This window comes from Cervus elaphus, chromosome 18 (assembly GCF_910594005.1).
Source record: "Cervus elaphus chromosome 18, mCerEla1.1, whole genome shotgun sequence".
NCBI classification, from domain to species: domain Eukaryota; kingdom Metazoa; phylum Chordata; class Mammalia; order Artiodactyla; family Cervidae; genus Cervus; species Cervus elaphus.
Genome location: NC_057832.1, coordinates 52,046,417 through 52,068,439, shown reverse-complemented (window position 1 = coordinate 52,068,439; position 22,023 = coordinate 52,046,417). Strand labels below are relative to the sequence as shown.

Below are 22,023 nucleotides of genomic sequence, written 5' to 3'. Positions count from 1 at the left end.
CAAGAGGCTCTTTAGTTCTTCTTCACTTTCTGCCATAAGGGTGGTGTCATCTGCATATCTGAGGTTCTTGATATTTCTCCTGGTAATCTTAATTCCAGCTTGTGCTTCTTCCAGTCCAGCATTTCTCATGATGTACTCTGCATATAAGTTAAATAAGCAGGCTGACAATATACAGCCTTGACGTACTCTTTTTCCTATATGGAACCAGACTGTTGTTCCATATCCAGTTCTGACTGTTGCTTCCTGACCTGCATGCAGATTTCTTAAAAGGCAGGTCAGGTGGTCTGGTATTCCCATCTTTTTCAGAATTTTCCACAGTTTATTGTGATCCACACAGTCAAAGGCTTTGGCGTAGTCAATAAAGCAGAAATAGATGTTTTTCTGGAACTCTCTTGCTTTTTCGATGATCCAGCAGATGTTGGCAATTTCATCTCTGGTTCCTCTGCCTTTTCTAAAACCAGCTTGAACATCTGGAAGTCAATAGTTATTAAATCTGATTTGAATCTTAGCCCTGGCTCTGCAAAATGAGGGGAGAAAACTAACAGTTATTGATTTCACTTGGGGTCATTCATTCATCATGCTAGGCCAATGAAAATGATTCAACATGGCATCTTTGACCATTGCCTTCCTTTGTACTGAATTTTCATTTTGACCAATTGTGCTTGACATATACAACTTAAATGGTTGATCTGATCTGCTATGGCAGGAATCAGATGTTCTAATTGAGAACAGAGACTTTTTCCTTTATTATGCTAATTTAAATAATGAGTAGTAACACATTGATTCTTATTTTAGTTATATGGATATTTTTGAAATAAAATATTGATTAAATGTTATAACCTGTTACATATTTTACTTTGGAAGGGTATGCTGGATGTGGTGGGGAATAGCTCCCCCTTGTGGCACGTCTGTTTTTGTTAGATGCTTAGATGGCCTCAGTGGAAGGTGGTGAGCTTGACTTGTTTTTAATAAAAACTCAGCAGGACCCGACCAGTGGCTGCTTCTGCTCTCACTGCCACATTTTTTTATACTGTAGTAACTGTCCTGTTTTTTGTATTTTTTTTTGGTATTGATGATAATACTTGCTAGAAGCATCTATAATATCTTTTCTATTTATCGTGAGTTAACTATAATATATACTATCCCCTGGAGAAGGACACGACATTGCACTCCAGTATTCTTGCCTGGAGAATTCCACGGACAGGCAGCCTGGCGGGCTGCAGTCCAAAGGGCTGCAGAGAGTCATAGACAGCTGAGCGACTGAGCACATAGTGTATACTATAAAGTGTTCTGTGCAGTTTTTAATTTCTTGGGATGTTGACAGGTACGCTAAAAGAAAACAGGTAAATAAGAAAAACAGATTTTGAAATCAAAACAGTTTGTTTATTGCTGGGTGAAATAAGTTTGTTTATTTTGAGTCTTCTCAGAACCTTATAGCGTTTAGTAGTGTGTCGTGAACCTCCCAACCAGAAGAGCTTTCCAATCTTATTGGACTATAGAGTCTTCTCTTCAGGGACTGCCACATCAGGGAGCACATTTTAGGAAACAGCATTATTTCGAGTGAGTCATTCCTAGTGTTTTTTTTTAATTACATATGTCCAGTTTGCTTCCCTTGTTGCAGCAATTTTTATAACTAAAATAAGAGAAAGCAGTATATTTTTGGCAATGTATTACCTGTCATAAAGCCTACTTTTTTCTTTAGTGGCAAGCCAAATGTATCTTTGTTTTTAAAGATTATGTGAGGAATAATGAATAGGGTTTTAGTTTAAACATAATCTAATTGAACAGTCCCTTTCCCATTAATCAGAACTTACAGTTACTGATAGTGGGTACAAAAAGTCTTCTCTTTCCTCCTCTCTCATTCCCCTTACTCCCCTTCATAACATTTACAGAGAATAAATGGAATAAATAAAGGGAAATATGAAAGTGTAGTCATGATGGTGGTAGGTTTTTTGTGGAGTGGAGGACTCTAGGGGAGGTTTAGGTTAAAAATGTTACATCTGTTGATAGCTTTTACAAATATAAATATCCTTTCTGCCTTTTATTATGTTGTCTTCTGAGAGGTATACCCTTTAAGGAATATATACCTTTTAAGGTATACCTTTTAAGGAAGCATATAGGATATGTTTTAATGCAGTGCTATATATTGATATTTTCAATTTTTTAACTGCATCAGAAAACTAGTAATTTGATTAATGTTCACTGAAGCAAATACAGTGATCTTATTATGCAAAGTGTCAACAGGATGTGAGATTTTCCAGATAAGTGGTTTTTCTGAATAATGGAAGCATACAGTCTTCAAGATTTTATTGAAGATATCCTTTTTACTGAGGATTGTTGTTGTTCCGGAGAAGGCAATGGCACCCCACTCCAGTACTCTTGCCTGGAAAATCCCATGGATGGAAGAGCCTAGTGGGCTGCAGTCCATGGGGTCTCGAAGAGTTGGACACAACTGAGCAACTGACTTCACTTTCACTTTTCACTTTCATGCATTGGAAAAGGAAATGGCAACCCACTCCAGTGTTCTTGCCTAGAGAATCCCAGGGACGGTGGAGCCTGATGGGCTGCCGTCTGTGGGGTCGCACAGAGTCGGACACAGCTGAAGCGACTTAGCAGTTGTTCTTCAGTCACTAAGTTGTGTCTGACTCTTTGTGACCCTATGGACTGCAGCATGCTAGGCTTCTGTGTCCTTCACTGTCTCCTGGAGCTTGCTCAAACTCTTTGAGTTGGTGATGCCATCCAGCCATCTCATCCTCTGTCGCCCCCTTCTCCTCCTGCCTTCAATCTTTTCCAGCATCAGGGTCTTCCAGTGAGTCGGCTCTTCACATCAGGTGGCCAAAGTCTTGGAGCTTCAACTTCATTATCAGTCCTTTCAGTGAATATTCAGGGTTGATTTCCTTTAGGATTGACTGGTTTGATCTCCTTGCTGTCCAAGGGACTCTCAAGAGTCTTCTCCAGCACCATAGTCTAAAAGTGTCCATTCTTTGGCATTCAGCCTTCTTTATGGTCCAACTCCCACATCCAAACATGACTACTGGGAAAACCAGAGCTTTGACTGTGCGGCCCTTTGTCAGCAAAGTGATGTCTCCGCTTTTTAATACACTGTCTAGGTTTGTCATTTTCTTCCAAGGAGCAAGTGTCTTTTAATTTCATGACTGAGCATATTCAACATAATTTATGTTTTTATTTCCATCTAGACTTGTCATTATGGTGTTATAATTCCGATGAGCTAGGGCAGCTGCAGTTGGGTATACCTCTTGCCACTCCTTTCCCTTGTAATTGTAGTTTCTTATCCTTTATGATTTTTTATATTAGCTGGAATTATGCCAAGTGTAGAAACATATGTAGGAAGAGTATCCTCATATGAATCATGGCCTTTGTGACATTTATTTTAACTATTTAGATATTGTTTCAGCTCTTACTTTTTTCTTTTCCCATCCCACTGCTCTTGAATTGTAATTGTTGGATAAATTATTTTTGGATAATTGGGACTTTTTCCCTAATGATTATTGTAGATTTCTTTTTGTTCCATGCTACAGAAGAAACTTAATTATTTGCTGTATAATATTTCATTATTACAGATGTCATGTAAATCAAGGCATACTATTTTTTTTTTTGTGTGAGCGGTGTGTGGATTATATTCTTCTATCTCAGGTTTCATCAAGAAATATATACTTTTTGAATTTGAATATGTGTAGTTTTCCATGTTTGAAACATTAATTGTTCAAACAGATTTAGCGTATGTTTGAAGTATCGGGTTATTAATCTAGAACGTGAAAGTGTTAGTTGCTCAGTCGTGTCCGACTCCTTGAGACCCCGTGGACTGTAGCCCGCCAGACCCCTCTGTCTGTGGAATTCTCCAGGCAAGAATACTGGAGTGAGTTGCCATGCCCTTCTCCAGGGGTTCTTCCCGACCCAGGAATCAAACCCCGGATCTCCTGCATTGCAAATTCTTTACCAGCTGAGCCACCAGGGAAGCCACAAGAATATTAGAGTGAGTTGCCATTTCCCTGTCCAGGGGATCCTCCCAACCCAGGGATTGAACCTGTGTCTCCTGCTCTGTAGGCAGATTCTTTACCCACTGAGCCATTAAAAGTTGTATTAATATGAAGTTGCTCGGTCGTGTGTGACTCTGCGATCTGAACCCATGGACTGTAGCCTATCAGGCTCCTTTGTCCATGGCATTTTGCAGGCAAGAGTACTGGAGTGGGTTGCCATTTCCTTCTCCAGGAAGGAATTAAATGATATGCATTGAATGGTATATAAATAAAAGTTACATTACAGTGTGTTTATTTATTTTAATTGGGGGTGTGCATGTATGCATGCTAAGTCACTTCAGTCGTGTCTGTTTGTGACCCTATGGACTGTGGCCCACCAGGCTTCTCTGTCCATGGGATTCTCCAGGCAAGAATACTGGAGTGAGTTGCCATGCCCTCCTCCAGGGGATCTTCCTGACTCAGGGATTGAACTCACATCTCTTAATGTCTCCTGCATTGGCAGCTGGTTTCTTTACCACTAGCACCACCCTGGAAGCCCCTAATTGGGGTATAGTTGATTTATATTATTATTAGTTTCAAGTGACAAAATAGTGCTTCGCAGTTTTTTTAGATTATACTCCATTTAAAGCTCTTACAAAATATTGTCACTATTTCACATTCTGTACATTATTTCCTTGTAGCTTATTTATTTTGTACGTGGTGGTTTGTATTTAACTCCCTGCCTCAATCTTGCTCGTCCCCCTCCCCCCCACCCCTCTTCCCACAGGTAACCACTAGTTTTCTATATCTCTGAGTCTGTTTCTTTTTCGTTATATTCATTAATTTTTTAGATTCCTTATATAACCAATAACACACATAGTATTTATCCTTATGTAAGTAATAATATACATAGTATTTAGCTTTCTCTGTCTGACTTATTTTACTTAGCATAATACTCTCTCAAGTCTATCCATGTTGTTGCAAGTAGAAAAAAAAGGCATTCTTTTTTATGGCTGAATAGCATTCCACTGTGTGTGTGTGTGTATGTGTGTATATATACACACACACCATGTCTTTGTTATCCATTCATCTGTTGTTGGACACTTGGGTTGCATTCATATCTTGGCTGTTATAAATAATGCTGCTTTGAACCTTGGGATGCATTTATTTTTTTGAGTTAGCATTTTCAGTTTTTTTGGATATATACTCATGAATGAAATTGCTAGATTGTGTGTAATTCTATTTTTTAGTTTTTTGAGGAACCTCGGCTGTTTTCCACAGTGGCTTCACCAGTTTACATTCACATTAACAGTGTACAAAGGTTCCTTTTTCTTTACATCCTCTCCAACATTTGTTATTTTTGATCTTTTTGATGATAGTCCTTTTGACAGGTGTGAAGTGATGTTTCACTATAGTTTTGATTTGCATTTCCCTGATGATTAGTGATGTTGAACATCTTTTCTTGTGCCTGTTGGCCATCTATATATCTTTTTTGGAAGAATGTTCAGGTCTGGCCATTTTTTAATTGAGTTACACTGTATTTTAAAATTCAGATTGCTTTCTCAAGCTAAGATTGTAATGAATTTAATTTTTAAAATTTAGTTTTAAATTTAAATATATTTATATCCATTCTATTGAGTCATCAGATTATTATCTTTAATATTTGGAGAATGAATGTTTAGAAGAAAATTCTTTTTTCTTTTAAACCCAATAGCTAAGTATATGTAATTTATATAGAGACCATACTTTCTAGTGGAATATATACTTATCTGTGGTTTTAATAGTGGACAAACAAATGTACTTTACAGTTTTAGCACATTTTGGTGAAAAGGGAAGGGACTTGTGCTTTTATTATAGCAAATTACATGTGTAAAAGAATTTTACATATATATGTATTTTGCCATGAGATGACAAGAACTATGAAGATTCAAGTACCATATTTAACATTATAATCCAACGTGTAGAGTCTGTGTTTACTTTATTCTTTAAAATTTAGTTTTTTCCGTATATCCTTTGAAATATTTATGAATTTTAATAGGACATACTTCAAAAAAATCATCAACAAATATAGCGTTGTTTAAGGAGCGTCAAACATAGGATTGGTTTGCTAGCGTGTGAGATGAGTGCAATTGTGCGGTAGTTTGAGCATTCTTTGGCATTGCCTTTCTTTGGGATTGGAATGAAAACTGACCTTTTCCAGTCCTGTGGCCACTGCTGAGTTTTCCAAATTTGCTGGCATATTGAGTGCAGCACTTTCACAGCATCATCTTTTAGGGCTTGAAATAGCTCAACTGGAATTCTGTCTCCTCCACTAGCTTTGTTTGTAGTGATGCTTCCTAAGGCCCACTGACTTCACATTCCAGGATGTCTGGCTCTAGGTGAGTGATCACACCATCGTGATCATCTGGGTCATGAAGATCCCTTTTGTACAGTTCCTCTGTGTATTCTTGCCACCTCTTCTTAATATCTTTTTCTTCTGTTAGGTCCATACCATTTCTGTCCTTTATTGAGTCCATCTTTGCATGAAATGTTCCCTTGGTATCTCTAACTTTCTTGAAGAGATCTCTAGATCTCCCATTCTGTTGTTTTCCTTGATTTCTTTGCACTGATCACTGAGGAAGGCTTTCTTATCTCTCCTTGCTATTCTTTGGAACTCTGCCTTCGAATGGGTATATCTTTACTTTTCTCCTTTGCCTTTTGCTTCTCTTCTTTTCATAGCTATTTGTTAGGCCTCCTCAGACAGCCATTTTGCTGTTTTGCATTTCTTTTTCTTGGAGATGGTCTTGATCCCTGACTCCTATACAATGTCACGAACCTCTGTCCATAGTGCATCAGGCACTCTGTCTATCAGATCTAGTCCCTTAAATCTATTTCTCACTTTCACTGTATAATCATAAGGTATTTGATTTAGGTCATACCTGAATGGTCTAGTGTGTGTATTCTACGTCTGAATGTGTGTATTCTTACATATACTCTCTTGGAAAGAAGAGAGTCCAGCACCATCCATTCATTTGACTTTTGCTTTAAAAGTATGTTTTAAGTACCCATTTCTTTACATTCACTTGTGCTTAGCATTTCAGAAGGATTCTCTCACTGGAAATTCCTCCTTCCTCAAGTTAATTTGTTGATAATTGAGTCACTGCCCAAATCATTAAGTTGATCATTATATTGTGATACAGTAGAACGAACCAGCTGGATGGCAAAGACTGGATTCTGGCTTGGTTAGAACTGGTTAATAGTTTAGACAGTTATTGAAGTTTAAACAAGACAAAGAAGTTTGAAGCACAGAAAATTTACTTAATTGTGTGAAGTGGAAATCCTGCCTCTCAAATATGACTTGTAATCAAATGATACGTTTCAAAGAACTTGTGAACTTGTGTTTAACAACAAAAGGTATTTGATTTCACTGAGATATTTATGAATTGTAATAGAAGTCTTTTAATTTTAATGAAGTCTCTCAGAAAGTCATGATCATTTGCAGATCTAGTACTGAGGCCACAATCTCAGAATCAGCTAACAAAATTGATATCAATCCTGATAATTTTGTTAAATTTTAAGTTGATATTTTTAGCTTTGTTAGATTGCATTACATAAATGCATAACAATGATTAATTTTACTGTTGTGGTACTGTTAGTATATCTAAACATCTAGAGCCTAAATATTGTTGTAAAGTCAGATACTCACTTTCTGTTCTCTCAGTATTGGAGATGCTAGGAACTTTTGGGAGACAGGAAAAAGATCAGACCATGCGTACAAAATGGTGACACAGACCCCAGCTTTTTTTTTTTTTTTTCTTTTTTTGTAACTTGAAGAATTGGGGTAAGGTTTTATGTTTCTGAGAAGTGAATTTGTGGCAGTTCATGAAAACTTTGAAATTCTGGTAAATGAATTTATTAAGACAATGATGTATCATTGTTAACAATGTTTTGCTTATTACTCTAAAAAATAAAATTATCTAGTGTTTTAGTCTGGAGAAGGCAATGGCACCCCACTCCAGTACTCTTGCCTGGAAAATCCCATGGACCGCGGAGCCTGGTGGGCTGCAGTCCATGGGGTCGCTAAGAGTCGGACATGATTGAGCGACTTCACTTTCACTTTTCACTTTCATGCATTGGAGAAGGAAATGGCAACCCACTCCAGGATTCTTGGCTGGAGAATCCCAGGGACGGGGGAGCCTGGTGGGCTGCTGTCTATGGGGTCGCACAGAGTCGGACATGACTGAAGCGACTTAGCAGCCGCAGCAGTGTTTTAGTCAAATATTCTGTTAAGATAGAACTTCTTTGTCCTGTTTTTGATGTGGGTGGGGGCTTAGATACTTTGATACATAATACTGTGTTTACCAGCTGTGGTTGTAGGGATGCAGCTTGTGATCTGAACATATTTTAGAGTCTGTGTCCCTTTGTGATGAAAATTTACCCATCTAGATTTACCTGGTATATCGGACTTCTCATTTTAAAACTGGGATAGGCCCAGGCAAACTGAGACAATGTTATTTCCCTAAAGTTAGTGGCCACAAAGGCTAATCCAGAGAAAAAGATGTTTGTTTATGAAAGGAATTTGTTTTGCTTTAAAGATACTTGTGTTTACTAGTGTTAGCATATGAGGTTTCTCTGTAAGGTTTAGACGTACTTTTGAAATTTAGGACCAATGATTCTTGAGGTATAGCCTCTTTTATTTTGGTTTAAATTTGAATGATAACCATTTGCTCACACTGTACAGGTGGCTTTACATAATTACTGTTTTCTTTAGAAATCTGAGATCAATTTTTCTAGTTAAAGAAACTAAAACTGAAGGAATTTAACTGATTTCTACCAGCATAACTGGTAGATAGCAAATGTAGATTTGGAACTTAGGACTTTTGGTTCTCCAGCTCTAGTAGGTTTTCATCAGAGAAGTATAAGCTGAATCTTAGGTTAACATGCTAAGATCTAGAAAGGAACATAATTCCTGGTGGCCTTTTTGACATACAAAGTACTGATGATGGTTAAATGCACTGTTTTCAGAGGGTCTAGTTTTGAAAATTCTGATGAAAAGGTATGAACTATTTAGGAAAATATAGGTATAGGAACTTTTAAATATAATTTCAGTAGCATTATAGATCAAATAATAAACTGTGTTGAAAGGAGAAACTATATTATCAGGAAGTATGCTGTTTATCTCAACTCTGTTTTCATAAGCAGTGTGTAGTAATAAATAGCCAGAGAAGGTAAAATACCTCGATTTTGTGCATATTTTTTTTGGTTTGTTTTACTGTTTGTAAAAGGCTTTTTTGCTTTGTTTCGCTTGCCTCACATTTTGTTTTAAAAATCTGAGACAGAATAATTTAGAATTATGCAGCGGTAACAGGAATTGTCTTATGTTTAATGTAATTAAATCCATATCCTTCAGGTAAAAAGAACATATTCTCACGGTACTTATAGAGCTGGCCCAATGAGACAAATCAGCTTGGTGGGAGCAGTTGATGAAGAAGTGGGAGATTACTTCCCTGAGTTCCTTGACATGTTGGAAGATTCACCATTTTTAAAAGTAAGAGAAAACAATGTGAAGCAATCTGAGTTGTGTTACTTTCATGCTACCAGTGATACAAATCATGGCTTTTCAGAATTATAAAATTTTTTATTTCAGTTGATTTGGCAGGAAGGGAAGAAGAGGTGAGAAACTAAAAGTAATTCTTGTGTGTGTGTGTAACTTCTCAGGTACTAATTGTAATGGCAAAGCTGAGTGGTAGATCAGAAAATGATACTTGCCTGTAGCTGCCATTAGAAAAATAAGTTTCATTGGTTTATCACCATTTTATAAACTTGAGTGCCAGAGGATTTAAGAAGAAGTACAGGATAGATGCTCACCACAGTGTTTGCAACTGGGAAGTGACAGTTGGGTGTGTGGAAAACTGGCCTGGCAAGTTGTATAACTGTATTTCAGCTTTGGAGATCCTAGCTGGGTTGGGCAAACCAGTTAAACTTTCTGGGCTTCAGTGTCCTCATCGAAAAATAAGGTATTTAAACAATGCAGCTTTAAGGCCCCTTTAAATTCTTTAAATGATTTTGAGACCGATTCTGTTTTCTTTCTTCCTCTCCTCCCTTCCTTGTTTTCCTTCCTCCTTTCTTTTTTCCTCCCTTTCTTCCGTTTTCTTTCTTTTCCCAGCAGTTCCTGCATTCCAGAAAATATTTCTTCTTATGGGCTGCTAGCACTATCCTATTGAGAGAAAAATCTCTGAACTATGTAGTTAGGTCAGTTATTTAATCAGTAATTCAAAGGTGAAAGTGTGACAAGATTAGTTTATCTCTAATACTTGGTACACATTCTGTAGAACATCTCTCTCTCTCTCTCTTTTTTACTTCTTGCTCAATTTTCTAGCCTATGTGTGTATATATATCGTTTACTTTTTCATCCTACTCTATTTTCCTTTTATTTCCTTTTTTGTTCCTTTTAAACCATTGGTTCCTTGTCTGTTTCTCCCAGCTAGTGACATGGAATTTGGTTGCATTTATTTTGAGTGGCATTTTAAAAATACCATCATTTCTTTTACAACATAGCATTTCCTTTATATTCTCAGAATTGAATTAGAAGTTTCAAGCCTCATTCAAATTTATTTTTAAAAAATCGCTAAGATCATAAGCTTTCTAGACTTTTAGCTGTAATGCTAGATGCCAGAATAAATGGAATATATCAGAGTTTTGAGTGACTATAAATTAGACCTAGCATTCTATTCATAATTAGTCAAACAAGTGGAACCAAAATGTCATAACATTTTTAGTTAAGCAAAAATTAATGTTTTCTAAAATATGTATACATATTTTAGAAACATAAACTGAAATGGGAGCACTGAATATGAAATAGAAAAAGTGAAACAAGCTAAATAAAAATTAAAGATCATCATACAGCCCTATTGTTTTTAAATATGGCTGCTTCCTTAGAATCACATTTGGAGCTTTGGAGAAGGAGGAAAAAAAAAGCCTGGGCATTTATATTTGTCAAAAAATTCCAAGATAATGCGAATGTGCATCTGGAAAACAGGAAATCAACATGCGATACAGTTTTAACTAAAATACAGATTTTGTTCAAATTTCACATTTTAAGCTAGTGTCCATTATTTGTTTTCATGCATTATTTTTAAGAGTCCACATCATATTTAGTTGCATTGAGCAGCTTCAGCTACATGCAGCAAATTCTGATAAATTATTTTTTTTTCATTTTTATTCTGTTACAGATATTTTCTAGTTTTCCTTGTTATGGCTTCTTAGATACACCTATCATTTAAAAGTGGATGCTTAATTTCCAAGTAGATAGGTTTTTAAAAGTATCTTTGATGTTAATTTCTCACCTAACTGCTTTTTTTTCTGTAATCACCCTCTGTGCTTTTTTAGTCTTTTACCTTTTTTGAGGCTTTTCCAATGGTGAGTCAAAGATTTCTTTTGGTAAATGTCACATTGTACTTGAAAATATGTGAGTTATTTTCAGATATCTTTTGATATTGATTTCTAAAATAATTCCACAGTGATAAGAGAACAGATTGTGTATGATTTCAATACTTTCAGATGATGAAATTTTTGCACTGTTTTATGTCCCTGGATATGTTCCAGTTTCTCCTGGTTTATATAGTCTGTGGGAACTTGAATAGGGTTTGTATCCCGTTGTTGTGTGAAAATTCTATAAATCTTAATTATGTTGAATTGGTTCATGGTGCTTTTCAGGTCTCCTTTATCCTCCTACTTTTCTGTCTATTCATTTTATTAATTTTTGAGAGTTTGATATTGAAACTACAACTAAAAATCTTTATTTATTTATTTAAAAAGTTGTAATATATACTAGAACTATATGTAACTTTGTTCTGTATTTTCCAAGTCTCCTGTAAATGTTATCATACTTTCATAATTTAAGAAGTAAAGAAAAAATAAAAAAATCATTTAAATATTTATATTTCAGATTTTAATCTTAAAAGTAAATGAGCGAAATAAATGCATTCTTCCTGGAGTAATGTAATTTGACAACCTCCCCTTTTTGAAAAGGGGGGGTATAGTTTATAAATACCCGTTTTCTCACCGTTTTATGGACAGTGACTCTTCGTCATTCTCTGTTGCTCCTGTTTTCTTTTCAAATATTTTAATCCCTGGTTTTAGACCAGCAACCTCTTCAAGGAACTACTACACAGAAATAAATTTTAATTTTGGTTTAGTTTTCCTCTTTGTTCTGTTAGGTTTTAATTATAACTACTCAAAGAGGTAGCCCCCTTTTATTTGAGGTATCCATTTTTTAAAACTCAGTTGGTCATTTTTATAGATTGTCATGGAAGATAACTTGCTTATTTTGCCAAATTGTTAACTTATATTGTCGGGTTGGTTTATTTTTCTTTCTTGGCTCTTGCCTTATCACAATAAAAATTTGGAACGACTGACTAAAGGGTTTAAGACAACTGACAAGTTACAGCTCAGTTGAGCTCAAGCAGGCAGATCTTTTATTAGACAGACACCCCCAAAATATGAAAACAGGCCCACCCCAAAGGAGTCTTCCTTTTCCATCTGGGTTCCCCCTTTTTATACTTCCAGTTTCTTCCTTTTGGTTATGCCCTGTGCAAAATAGAGCTTCTATTCACCACCAGTCAATGAAAGGGAATGCAAATGGGCATACACGCAAGCCCGATTGACAATTGCAAGTCATATAACAGTAGACTGTGTTGTTTATATATTTCCAAAATTCAGTCTGTTATAATCAGATGTAGTATATTTATGAACCCTTAATGGGCCCCTAGCTGCCTAAGATTACTTGGGGAAGACCCTGTGGTTATTTTGTATCCACTGTGGGCCTAGGGTACATGTGCAGGAGTTGGAAAAGTAAGTCTCTGTGGTTATTTTTGTAGCATATCTGTGCACTCTCCTATGTGTGTCTGGGATGGGTTTTAGAGATCTGCTTGCATCCCTTTCAGCCAGGCCACCCCTTGTTGCTCATGCCTATCTTCCTACTTAACAATATGACCCATATATTTGGTAGAAAGATTAACAAATGATGAATACAGTGAATCATACCTCTGGCAGAACTGGAGAAGTGGAGGAAACCATCCAAGAATAATTATCCTCTTGATGTGTCTGAAATAGAATATTTTGAAGGCAAACTTATGAATATATTAGAAACTTAGAAATATATTTAAAACAGGTACATAATTCAAATGTATATATGAAATTTTGTGAAGGACACAGTAGTCTTTAATATATATTTGAAGATTAGTTTTAAAAAATAATTGATTTCTATGTCATTATTTGCCTCTAGTGTACACTGCCCTGGGGGACACTATCTAGTTTAAAATTAGAGAGTCGGAAAGATAGTGATGATGGTCCCATCATGTGGGTGCGCCCAGGAGAACAGATGATCCCTGTGGCTGATATGCCAAAGTCACCTTTCAAAAGGAAAAGGTATGTTGGATATAAATGTTTATTGCTGGGAATGAGTGTTTGTACATTGGTATGTATGCATTTGTTGAAAGTTGGAGGAAGAAGGTAGGGGAAGTTTAGAGCATAACTGAAATGTAAATTCAAAAATGGTTACACATGCTGATATAATTTCTTATAAATATAAAATATAAATAAAACATGAAAAATGGCAGGCAAATGACAAATTGTAACCAGAGATGGGAAAAATTGTCATTCACAACAGGGACATTATAAACTGTATTGGAATAAATTGAATAAATATTCAGAAACAAATATAAATAATATTTTAAGAAAACTAAAACATCTATGGAGAATATAAAGAAAGATCTAAGCAGATATTTAGATCTATACTCTGGATTGAATACAAATGGTAGTCCTTTAGAATTTTAGGATTCATTTGGACTCACACTTCTAGCACTGGATAAAATAATTTCAAAATTCATATGGAATAACAAAGTCAGCAGGTAGTCTAGAAAGCTGTGAAAGAGAAGATACGTGTGAGGGGGGACCTTATCTTACTCAACATTAAAAATTACCATAAAGGTCAAAAAGATCACTGGAATAGGATAGAGTACACAAATAGATCAAAGTATAATGGGAACTTAATAATAAGATAAATGGGGAAAAAAAGTTTATTTAATGAATAATGCTGGCATAATTGGAAGTCCATTTGAAGGGAAACAAAGCCATAACCCCAGTGTTATATAAGAAATAAGGGATTTGAACATAATAAGTAAAAAAAGAATAAAAATACCAGAATAAAATACTTAAGCTTAAGAGAGACCTCCCTAAACAAAGATGCAAAAACATACTGGTGATACTATTGTGAGAAAAAAGACATCAACACAACGAAGCTCAAAACTGGACTTGTATCGTGACAGACTAAAGTTAATATACAAAGAGCCTTTCTAAATGAGAAGAAAAATGTGAGAAAAAAAAAAACCCAATAGATAAATAGGCCCTAGGTAGTCAATTGTATATTAAGTGTATGTTAAAAGAATTATGGGATATTATTTTTACCCATTGCATTGGCAGAAAGTATTAATAGAGTGATTATATTACAGGGTGGTAGGTACGTGAGGAAGCAGGGTCATATATATTATTGGTTGATGGGTGAGCTTCTGTAATCATTTTTTTAAAGTAATCTAAAATAGCTCATAAAGCTTCACACACACACACACGCGCGCTCTCTCTCTCTCTCTCTCTCTCTCTGAACTAGGATCCCTACTTTTGGGAATCTTTCCCCAAAAACAAAAGCACTAAAGATAAATGCATAAGAATGTTAATTGCAGCATTTATTATAGTGAGATCAAGTATAAAATGATCTCATTGTCCATTATTAGAGTGGTTGAATTCATTTTGTTATATTCCTATGAAAGAATGGGGCTTCCCTGGTGACTCAGCTGGTAAATAATCTGCCTGCAATGTGGGAGACCTGGGTTCGATTCCTGGGTTGGGAAGATTCCCCTGGAGAAGGGAACAGCTACCCACTCTGGTATTCTGGCCTGGAGAATTCCATGGACTTTATATAGTCCATGGGGTCGCAAAGAGTCGGACACAACTGAGTAACTTTCACTTATAGAAGAATGTGGTGAAATAGTTAATTTCATCATATGAATTTTTGTCTGTTGAGCTGAAAGAATATCCCATGAAAAGAGCTAAATGTAGAGTATATGCTAAGTACGATTCTGTTTTTATGAAGAAAAAAAACAAACGTGTATAAGAGTATATATATGTAAGCACAGAGAAACGTGTAGAAAAATGTACATTAGGTTAACATTGTTGGGAATGGAGTAGGTGATCTTGGGGGGAGGTAATACCTTTTTTTTTTAGATACATAAAGATGGTCTCTCTTTTTATTATTTAAAAAAAAAAGAATAGGGAAAAATGGTGATAGAGTAAAGTGTAGGTTACATGAGAGCATGGACAATGTTATGCTTGTTACAAATGTCTCTAGCACCTAAACAGAATGCCTGGTGCTTAATAAATAAATTTTTGTTGAATGAAATTTTTACAAGTTCATTTTTTTTTTTTATAAGTTCATTTTTAAGTTGGGAGTAAATGGTAAGCTTGATATGTATCTCAATGATTAACTTAAATTTATAAATCATTTAGAGAATCCAAAAGCCTCTCCCCAGAACAATGCAGATGTACATAGATTGTTACATGTAATTTAAGGGAGTTCACCAACCCCTTGAGGAACTCAAGGATTAAAATCCATGGTACATATATGGTCATTTCCCATCATGTTATAGTCTTACCAACTAATGAGAACATTGCCCTAGGCACTGTGCCAAATGCTTTGTTTTGTTTTTTTTTTTTGGGCAAATGCTTTTAATCAAGTCTCAGTTCATTAGAATGTGGTATAATGAGACCAGACTTGCTTGTTTGAAAACCTGTTAACTTTTCACAGAAAGCAACATCATCGTCTAGCTTTCTGATATCTATAAAACATTAATCACAAAAAGGAAAAAAGGATATTAAAGCATGGTGTATGTGTCTGTGTGTCTCTGTGAATGTATAAAACTTTAAGACAGGAATGCACAAAGAGCGGTGAAGTAGTAGAGATTGAGGGTGGGAAATAAAGAGAAGCAAAAGGAAGAGTGACCCTAGGGGATAGACTAGGATGAGATAAGAAAATGATGGGGGCAATCCTGATTTGTCTCTGTAAGCAAAAGAAAAATCATACAGGGTGATAAATAAGATGATGACTCCCAAAGTAAATTCTTCTCACCCTGTTCCCCTTCTGCAGCAAAATTTGAGAGGGTTTCTGCAGTGAGTGAGGCTAGGTGGTAAGCAGTTTCTGTATGTGTATGGATTCTAGAATGTGAGTGGTGGAGGAGAGGGCCAGTGGGAGATGTCTGTCCTCCACAGTGGAGCTACAGTGTTTTTTTTCCCTCCTACTTCCAGTAAACTATGTGTGTTTTATGGAAGCACTTATTGCCAAGTGTTTTCTTGCTGTTTATATTTTGGTATTTCTCCCACAAGAATATAAACTCCCCCAAGAATAAGAATTTCTCTTATTCACTGCTGTCTTGTTGACTAGCTCTAGTGCCCAGGTAGTACCTGACTTACAGTAGGTAATTATTTGTAAATATTAATGCATTTTAAAAAGTTAAACCTGTGAATGCCTTAATACAAACGTTTGAAGGCAGTTAAGCCTTAATATTTAAGCCTACCTCTGTCTCTTTATATACATATATATATGTAATTTTTTTTTAAACAGAACTACCAATGAAATAAAAAACCTGCAGTACCTACCTCGAACTAGTGAGCCCCGTGAAATGCTCTTTGAAGACAGAACAAGAGCTCATGCAGATCACATAGGACAAGGTTTTGAACGACAGACTACAGCTGCCGTTGGAGTGTTGAAGGCCGTGCACTGCGGAGAGTGGTACATGTTAACTACTGCTACTTAATGGCTTCTGAACTTTTTCTTGGGAAGTTTTTCAGTAATTCTTCTTAATGTGGGGGAAAAGGTTTCAGTTTCCTGTGTTTGGATATTGTTTTTGTGTAATTGCACTAAAGATTTGCAACTGATAGAATCTAGATTTTATCTTTTGGATTTGACTGAAATAGTTTGATTTTCTACGTGACTGGAGTTGAAAACAGTTGTCTTACATACAGTAATGGAGAACCCAAGGTTCACCTGATGCTTACTGTATGTCCACTTACAAATGTTCAGTTAATTTTCTCTGCTTTTTGGCTCACAGTTTTTATATAAGGAGACTAAGACTCAGGACTATCAAATAGTATTATCATAGTCATATAGCTCATAAGTGGCAGAGCTCAGTCTGATTTCAGAACTGACTCCAGCTTCTTGTGCTTTTCCTTTATACTGTTTTAACTTGCTGTCTTTTTAAGGTTTGGTATCTATTAAGTGTTTGTTTACCTTAGTATATTAGTATTTTTCCAGCTGTGCTTGCAAGTTTCACTAAATCTTTTGATAGATTAGAAAAAATTGATAATTTTCTTAAGGAAAATGGATAATATACTTAAAGTGCTTGTCTCATACATTAAGAGAATTTCCATTTACTAAATTGACAAAACCCGTAGAGCAAAGCTATATTTATACTGTAAGGTAACTTTGGTCAATTAGGTTTTGTTTTCAAATTGGGTATTGTTTGGGTATGAAACTTAAGTTGAAATATGCTATTTCACTTATTAAAGCAGTTGAATTAAATACTTAGCATGTAAGAAAGTTTTCTAAGTAAAAAGAAACTTTAATTCTGAAAATATAAAATGTCAGTATTGTTGCATAGATTTCTAAGATGTTTTGAATAATATGGCCTGTATTTTCTACATGAGGAAATTGTATTTTCAAGAGTTGTGAATACAAAATTGACCCTATGTTCAAAAAAGAAAATTTAAAGTAATATTTTATAAATTAATACTGAATGGGGAAGCCAGTGTAAACTGACTTTCTTCCTTAACATAAATGAAGCTTTATCATTTCAGATATGCAAAGTAGCTAGTACCAAGCTAACCCTATGAGTTCTTTAGGAAAATGATGTTAATAATTTAGTAGTTTATGATTCAATAATAATAATAATTGTGTTTATGTTAAATGGTAATATCTGTGGTGATTCCCATACAGTTTCAATGTTCTTACTACAATCTGGTTTAAAATGCTAATTTCGTCAAAGACTAAAGGCAAATTTGTCTGTGGAAATCAGTACAACAAACCCATTTCAGATTAATGGGATTTTTCTTGAATGTTTGGTAAAAAGATTTAAGAGTGGCATCAAAATTTATTAAAGTGAAATCTGATTTACAGATAGTATTCAATAAAGTTAGCCACATATTATATTTTTCCTCAGAGATAAATATTCTTGTTTCTTGGCCTTAACTTTATTTAAATCTCTTTCAGGTTTCTTTTAATTATTGTTCATGTTTGCTTTTTCTCCACTTTATATGTGATCTGATGTTAGAGATTGTTTCCTTTCCTTCACAGGTCCATCATAGTTCACTATAGTTACTGAATTAAAAAGTCTTTGAAGCTAGCAATTTCACAGTGAAAAAGACTATTGTCAAATTATATTAGGGGACAGATTTAAGAATATTCCTGAGGTAGATTTTGGAATGAGATGTTGCTAGTTATGAATTTTCTCACTTTTGTAAAATACAGTTTACTTTATCTACCAGTGATGCTTTGATCTCTTCAGTTCATTTTAGTCACTCAGTTGTGTCTGACTCTTTGCGACCCCATGAATCGCAGCACGCCAGGCCTCCCTGTCCATCACAAACCCCCGGAGTTTACTCAAACTCATGCCCGAGTCGGTGATGCCATCCAGCCATCTCCTCCTCTGTCGTCCCCTTCTCCTGCCCCCAGTCCCTCCCAGCATCAGGGTCTTTTCCAATGAGTCAACTCTTCGCATGAGGTGGCCAAGGTACTGGAGTTTCAGCTCCAGCATCAGTCCTTCCAATGAACACCCAGGACTCATCTCCTTCAGGATGGGCTGGTTGGATCTCCTTGCAGTCCAAGGGACTGTCAAGAGTCTTCTCCAACACCACAGTTCAAAAGCATCAATTTTTTGGCGCTCAGCTTTCTTCACAGTCCAACTCTCATATCCATACATTACAACTTTGATCTTTTAATATTATAATAAAGATAGTAAGAAAATAATTTGGTTGATACTTTTAAGATGGTTTCATGGCTCTGATGCAAACATGGTTTATGATCGCTTTACTATTGTTTCTTGCTGTTAACCTAAGCTGTACTAAGGAAATTGGAGCACTGTCTTAGTGTTCTTATCTTAGCATTTTGGGTTCTCCTCTTTTTCTCAAGGAGACATTAGGTATTAGATGATTGATTTTATCTTACAGCCTGGCTTAACACGAATTTGAGATATAAGACTTAAGTTGATTTAGACTATAAAGAGATCTTAAACTAGATAGACTTGTGAAGTGTTGGTCAATTTTTAGTATTAGGAAGACAGAATACACATAGATTTATATATTTAAGGTTGCCTCTTGGAATTCAGTTTTTTGAAAAATCAACTAATGGAATATAATTTGTATTCAATAATACAAAACTTGTTATAAGTATACAGTTAGATGTGTTTTGACTAATATATACAGCCATGTTAACCACTACCACAATTAAAATATAGACCATTTTGTTTTTCTTGTATCCCTTGACAGTTAATCTCTCCCCATTCTTACTCTAACTCGAGACATCTATTAACCTATTTTCTGTCTTTATAGGTTAGCATTGCCTAGTCTAGAATCTCATGTAAATAGAATCATATATTGTCTGACTTCTTTCACTCAGTATGATAGTTTTTAGGTTTATCTAAAATCTAAAATTTAGTGTTAGGTGTCTTAGTAGTTCATTCCTTCTTGTTGCTGAGTGGTATATCATTATATGGATATATCACAATTGATTTATCCATTCACCTGATGATAGACATTTGAATTGTTTCCAGTTTGGGATTTTTATGAATAAAGCTCTTATGAACATTTCCTTACAAGACTTTGTGTGCACATATAATTTCATTTCAGTAAATACATAGACATGGAATTACAGGGTCTTAGAATAATGTACAATAATTGTGTGTAGAGATAATTCTAAGTCTACAAAAGAAGTACTAGAATTTATCTAAGTCACAAGATAAGACAATATTGAAAAGTTAGTTGTATATAACTATATTTTAGCAGTAAATACTTTGAAAGATTTTGAAAATGAAAAGAAAAAATAATGCCAGCTTGTAGTAAAATAAAAATTATGAAATTCTTAGATTAATTTTTTTAAATAAGTGACTTACACTAAAAACTACAAAACACCAATGAGAAAAATAAGATTTACAGAGATGTTAAGAGATATACCTTGTTTATGGATTGAAAGACTCCATATTATATGTCAGTTCATTCCTTTTCCCCACTTTCCTTTCTTACCTTTTTTAGTGTTTCATTATATCTCCACTGACTTCCCAGGTGGTACAGTGGTAAAGAATCCACCTGCTAAGGCAGGAGACACAGGAGGCATGGGTTCCATCCCTGGGTTGAGAAGATCCCCTGGAGTAGGAAATGGCAACCTGCTCCAGTATTCTTGCCTGGAAAATTCCATGGACAGAGGAACCTTGTGGGCTTCAGTCCATGGAGCTGCAAAGAGGCAGACACAACTGAGCATGCACTGTTATACCTCTAACTATTTGCTTAGTAGTGGTTGCCCTAAAGTTATCATAGTGTATCTTTAAATAATATCATACTTTTCTATGTATAATGTGTAAGAATTTTCAACAGTGTATTGCCATCTTTCCATGCCCCCATTTATGGCCTCTGTGTTAATTATTATACATTTTGCTTTCTATATTCTATAACATCACCCCCCCCCCTCATATGTTGCTTCCTTTGGCATTAAGGATATATTTCTGAAAATATTTTAAAAATAAGAATAAAATAACTTTCATATTTACTATTACTTGCATCCTACATTGCTTTGAATAGATCTGCATTTTCATTGAAAAATCATTTTCCTTCAGCCTGAAGAAGTTCTTTGACATTCTTTGTTGTGCAATCTTCTGGTGACAGGTTCTCTCAGTTTTTGTCTGAAAATTATTTATCTCACGCTTTCTTAAGGATATTTTTGGGGATACGGAATTCTAGATTTACTTTTTATTTCAAATACTTTAAAGATAGTCTGCTTTCTTCTGGCTTGCATTGTCTCTGATGTAGCGTGCAATCATTCTTACACTCTTTCCCTGTATATTAATATGCATAAGTTTTAGATTTTCTCTTTATCACTAGTTTATTAAAATAAATTGGTTATGATTTGCCTCAATATGATTGGGGGGGTGGTATTTATTTTGCTTGGAATTTTATTCCAGAATCCATTTTGAGCATCTTTTATAAACATGTATGTGTATATTATTAATTAATTGAAGAGTTTGGGTGTGTTTAGAAGTATAATTAAAGATACTATTAACCTCCACAAGTAGAATGGTAACAGTTTACTTTATAAGCACTTTCCTAATAAATGTCTCTTAACTTTTTTAAAAGTTATTTAGGGATTTACTGTATCATTGCAGTTATATACGCCTAGATTGAAAGAATGTATTCCCTTCCTCTCCATATTTACCTCTGACTTCTATGTTGTGTTTTTAATTACATACTTAATTTGTTGAAGTACTGACCTTAACTATAAACACTTAGTTTTTTGATTTGCATAATTTAACCAAGTCAAGTCAATATAAGTTTTCAAAACATCGTTACATATAGCCATAATAAAATGAGATGTGGCTGCTTCTGGAAATCCCCTACTCTTTCCAAGAGTCCTGATGACATGTCTTCCTTCTACCTTAAAATTTCCTTTGTTCTTCTCCCTTCCTTGATCAATGGATAAAGTTTCTGCTCTGCTATGCCTATATATTATATAAATAATAAAATGAGTTGTTTTATCCATATTTAGGTTAAATCTCATAGTGTTATCCTTTGTTTAAATATGTAAAGTGGTCTTCTAATTACAATTTATTTCTAAGATACTACTTTGATTTTGACCATAAACTAGTTTTGCTTTGAATTTATATATATATATATGTGTGTGTGTGTATGTATATATGGACATATATATATATATATATATATTTGGCTGCATTGGGTCTTAGTTGCAGCGAGCAGG

The 22,023-nt window shown here is 35.1% G+C and overlaps 1 protein-coding gene and 1 long non-coding RNA gene across 3 annotated transcripts in view; one reads left to right on the top strand and one right to left on the bottom strand.

Moving 5' to 3' along the window:
* LOC122673999 overlaps positions 1-21,180 on the bottom strand; it is a 35,283-nt gene extending 14,103 nt beyond the window's left edge. The window contains exons 1-3 of one of the 2 annotated variants that reach the window (XR_006334864.1): positions 20,301-21,180; positions 13,002-13,061; positions 12,040-12,122 (exon numbers count right to left, since the gene is read on the bottom strand). This is a non-coding gene — a long non-coding RNA (uncharacterized LOC122673999). Of the gene's footprint in view, positions 1-12,039; positions 12,123-13,001; positions 13,062-20,300 lie in introns of those variants that run through there. The other variant, XR_006334863.1, reaches the window with a different exon arrangement.
* The window catches only part of RSBN1L (round spermatid basic protein 1 like), a 79,741-nt gene that overhangs the window by 53,360 nt on the left and 4,358 nt on the right, over positions 1-22,023 (top strand). The window contains exons 4-6 of the mRNA XM_043871958.1: positions 9,367-9,504; positions 13,243-13,385; positions 16,630-16,797. Coding sequence (XP_043727893.1) covers positions 9,367-9,504; positions 13,243-13,385; positions 16,630-16,797 — 449 coding nt within the window. The remainder of the gene's footprint in view (positions 1-9,366; positions 9,505-13,242; positions 13,386-16,629; positions 16,798-22,023) is intronic.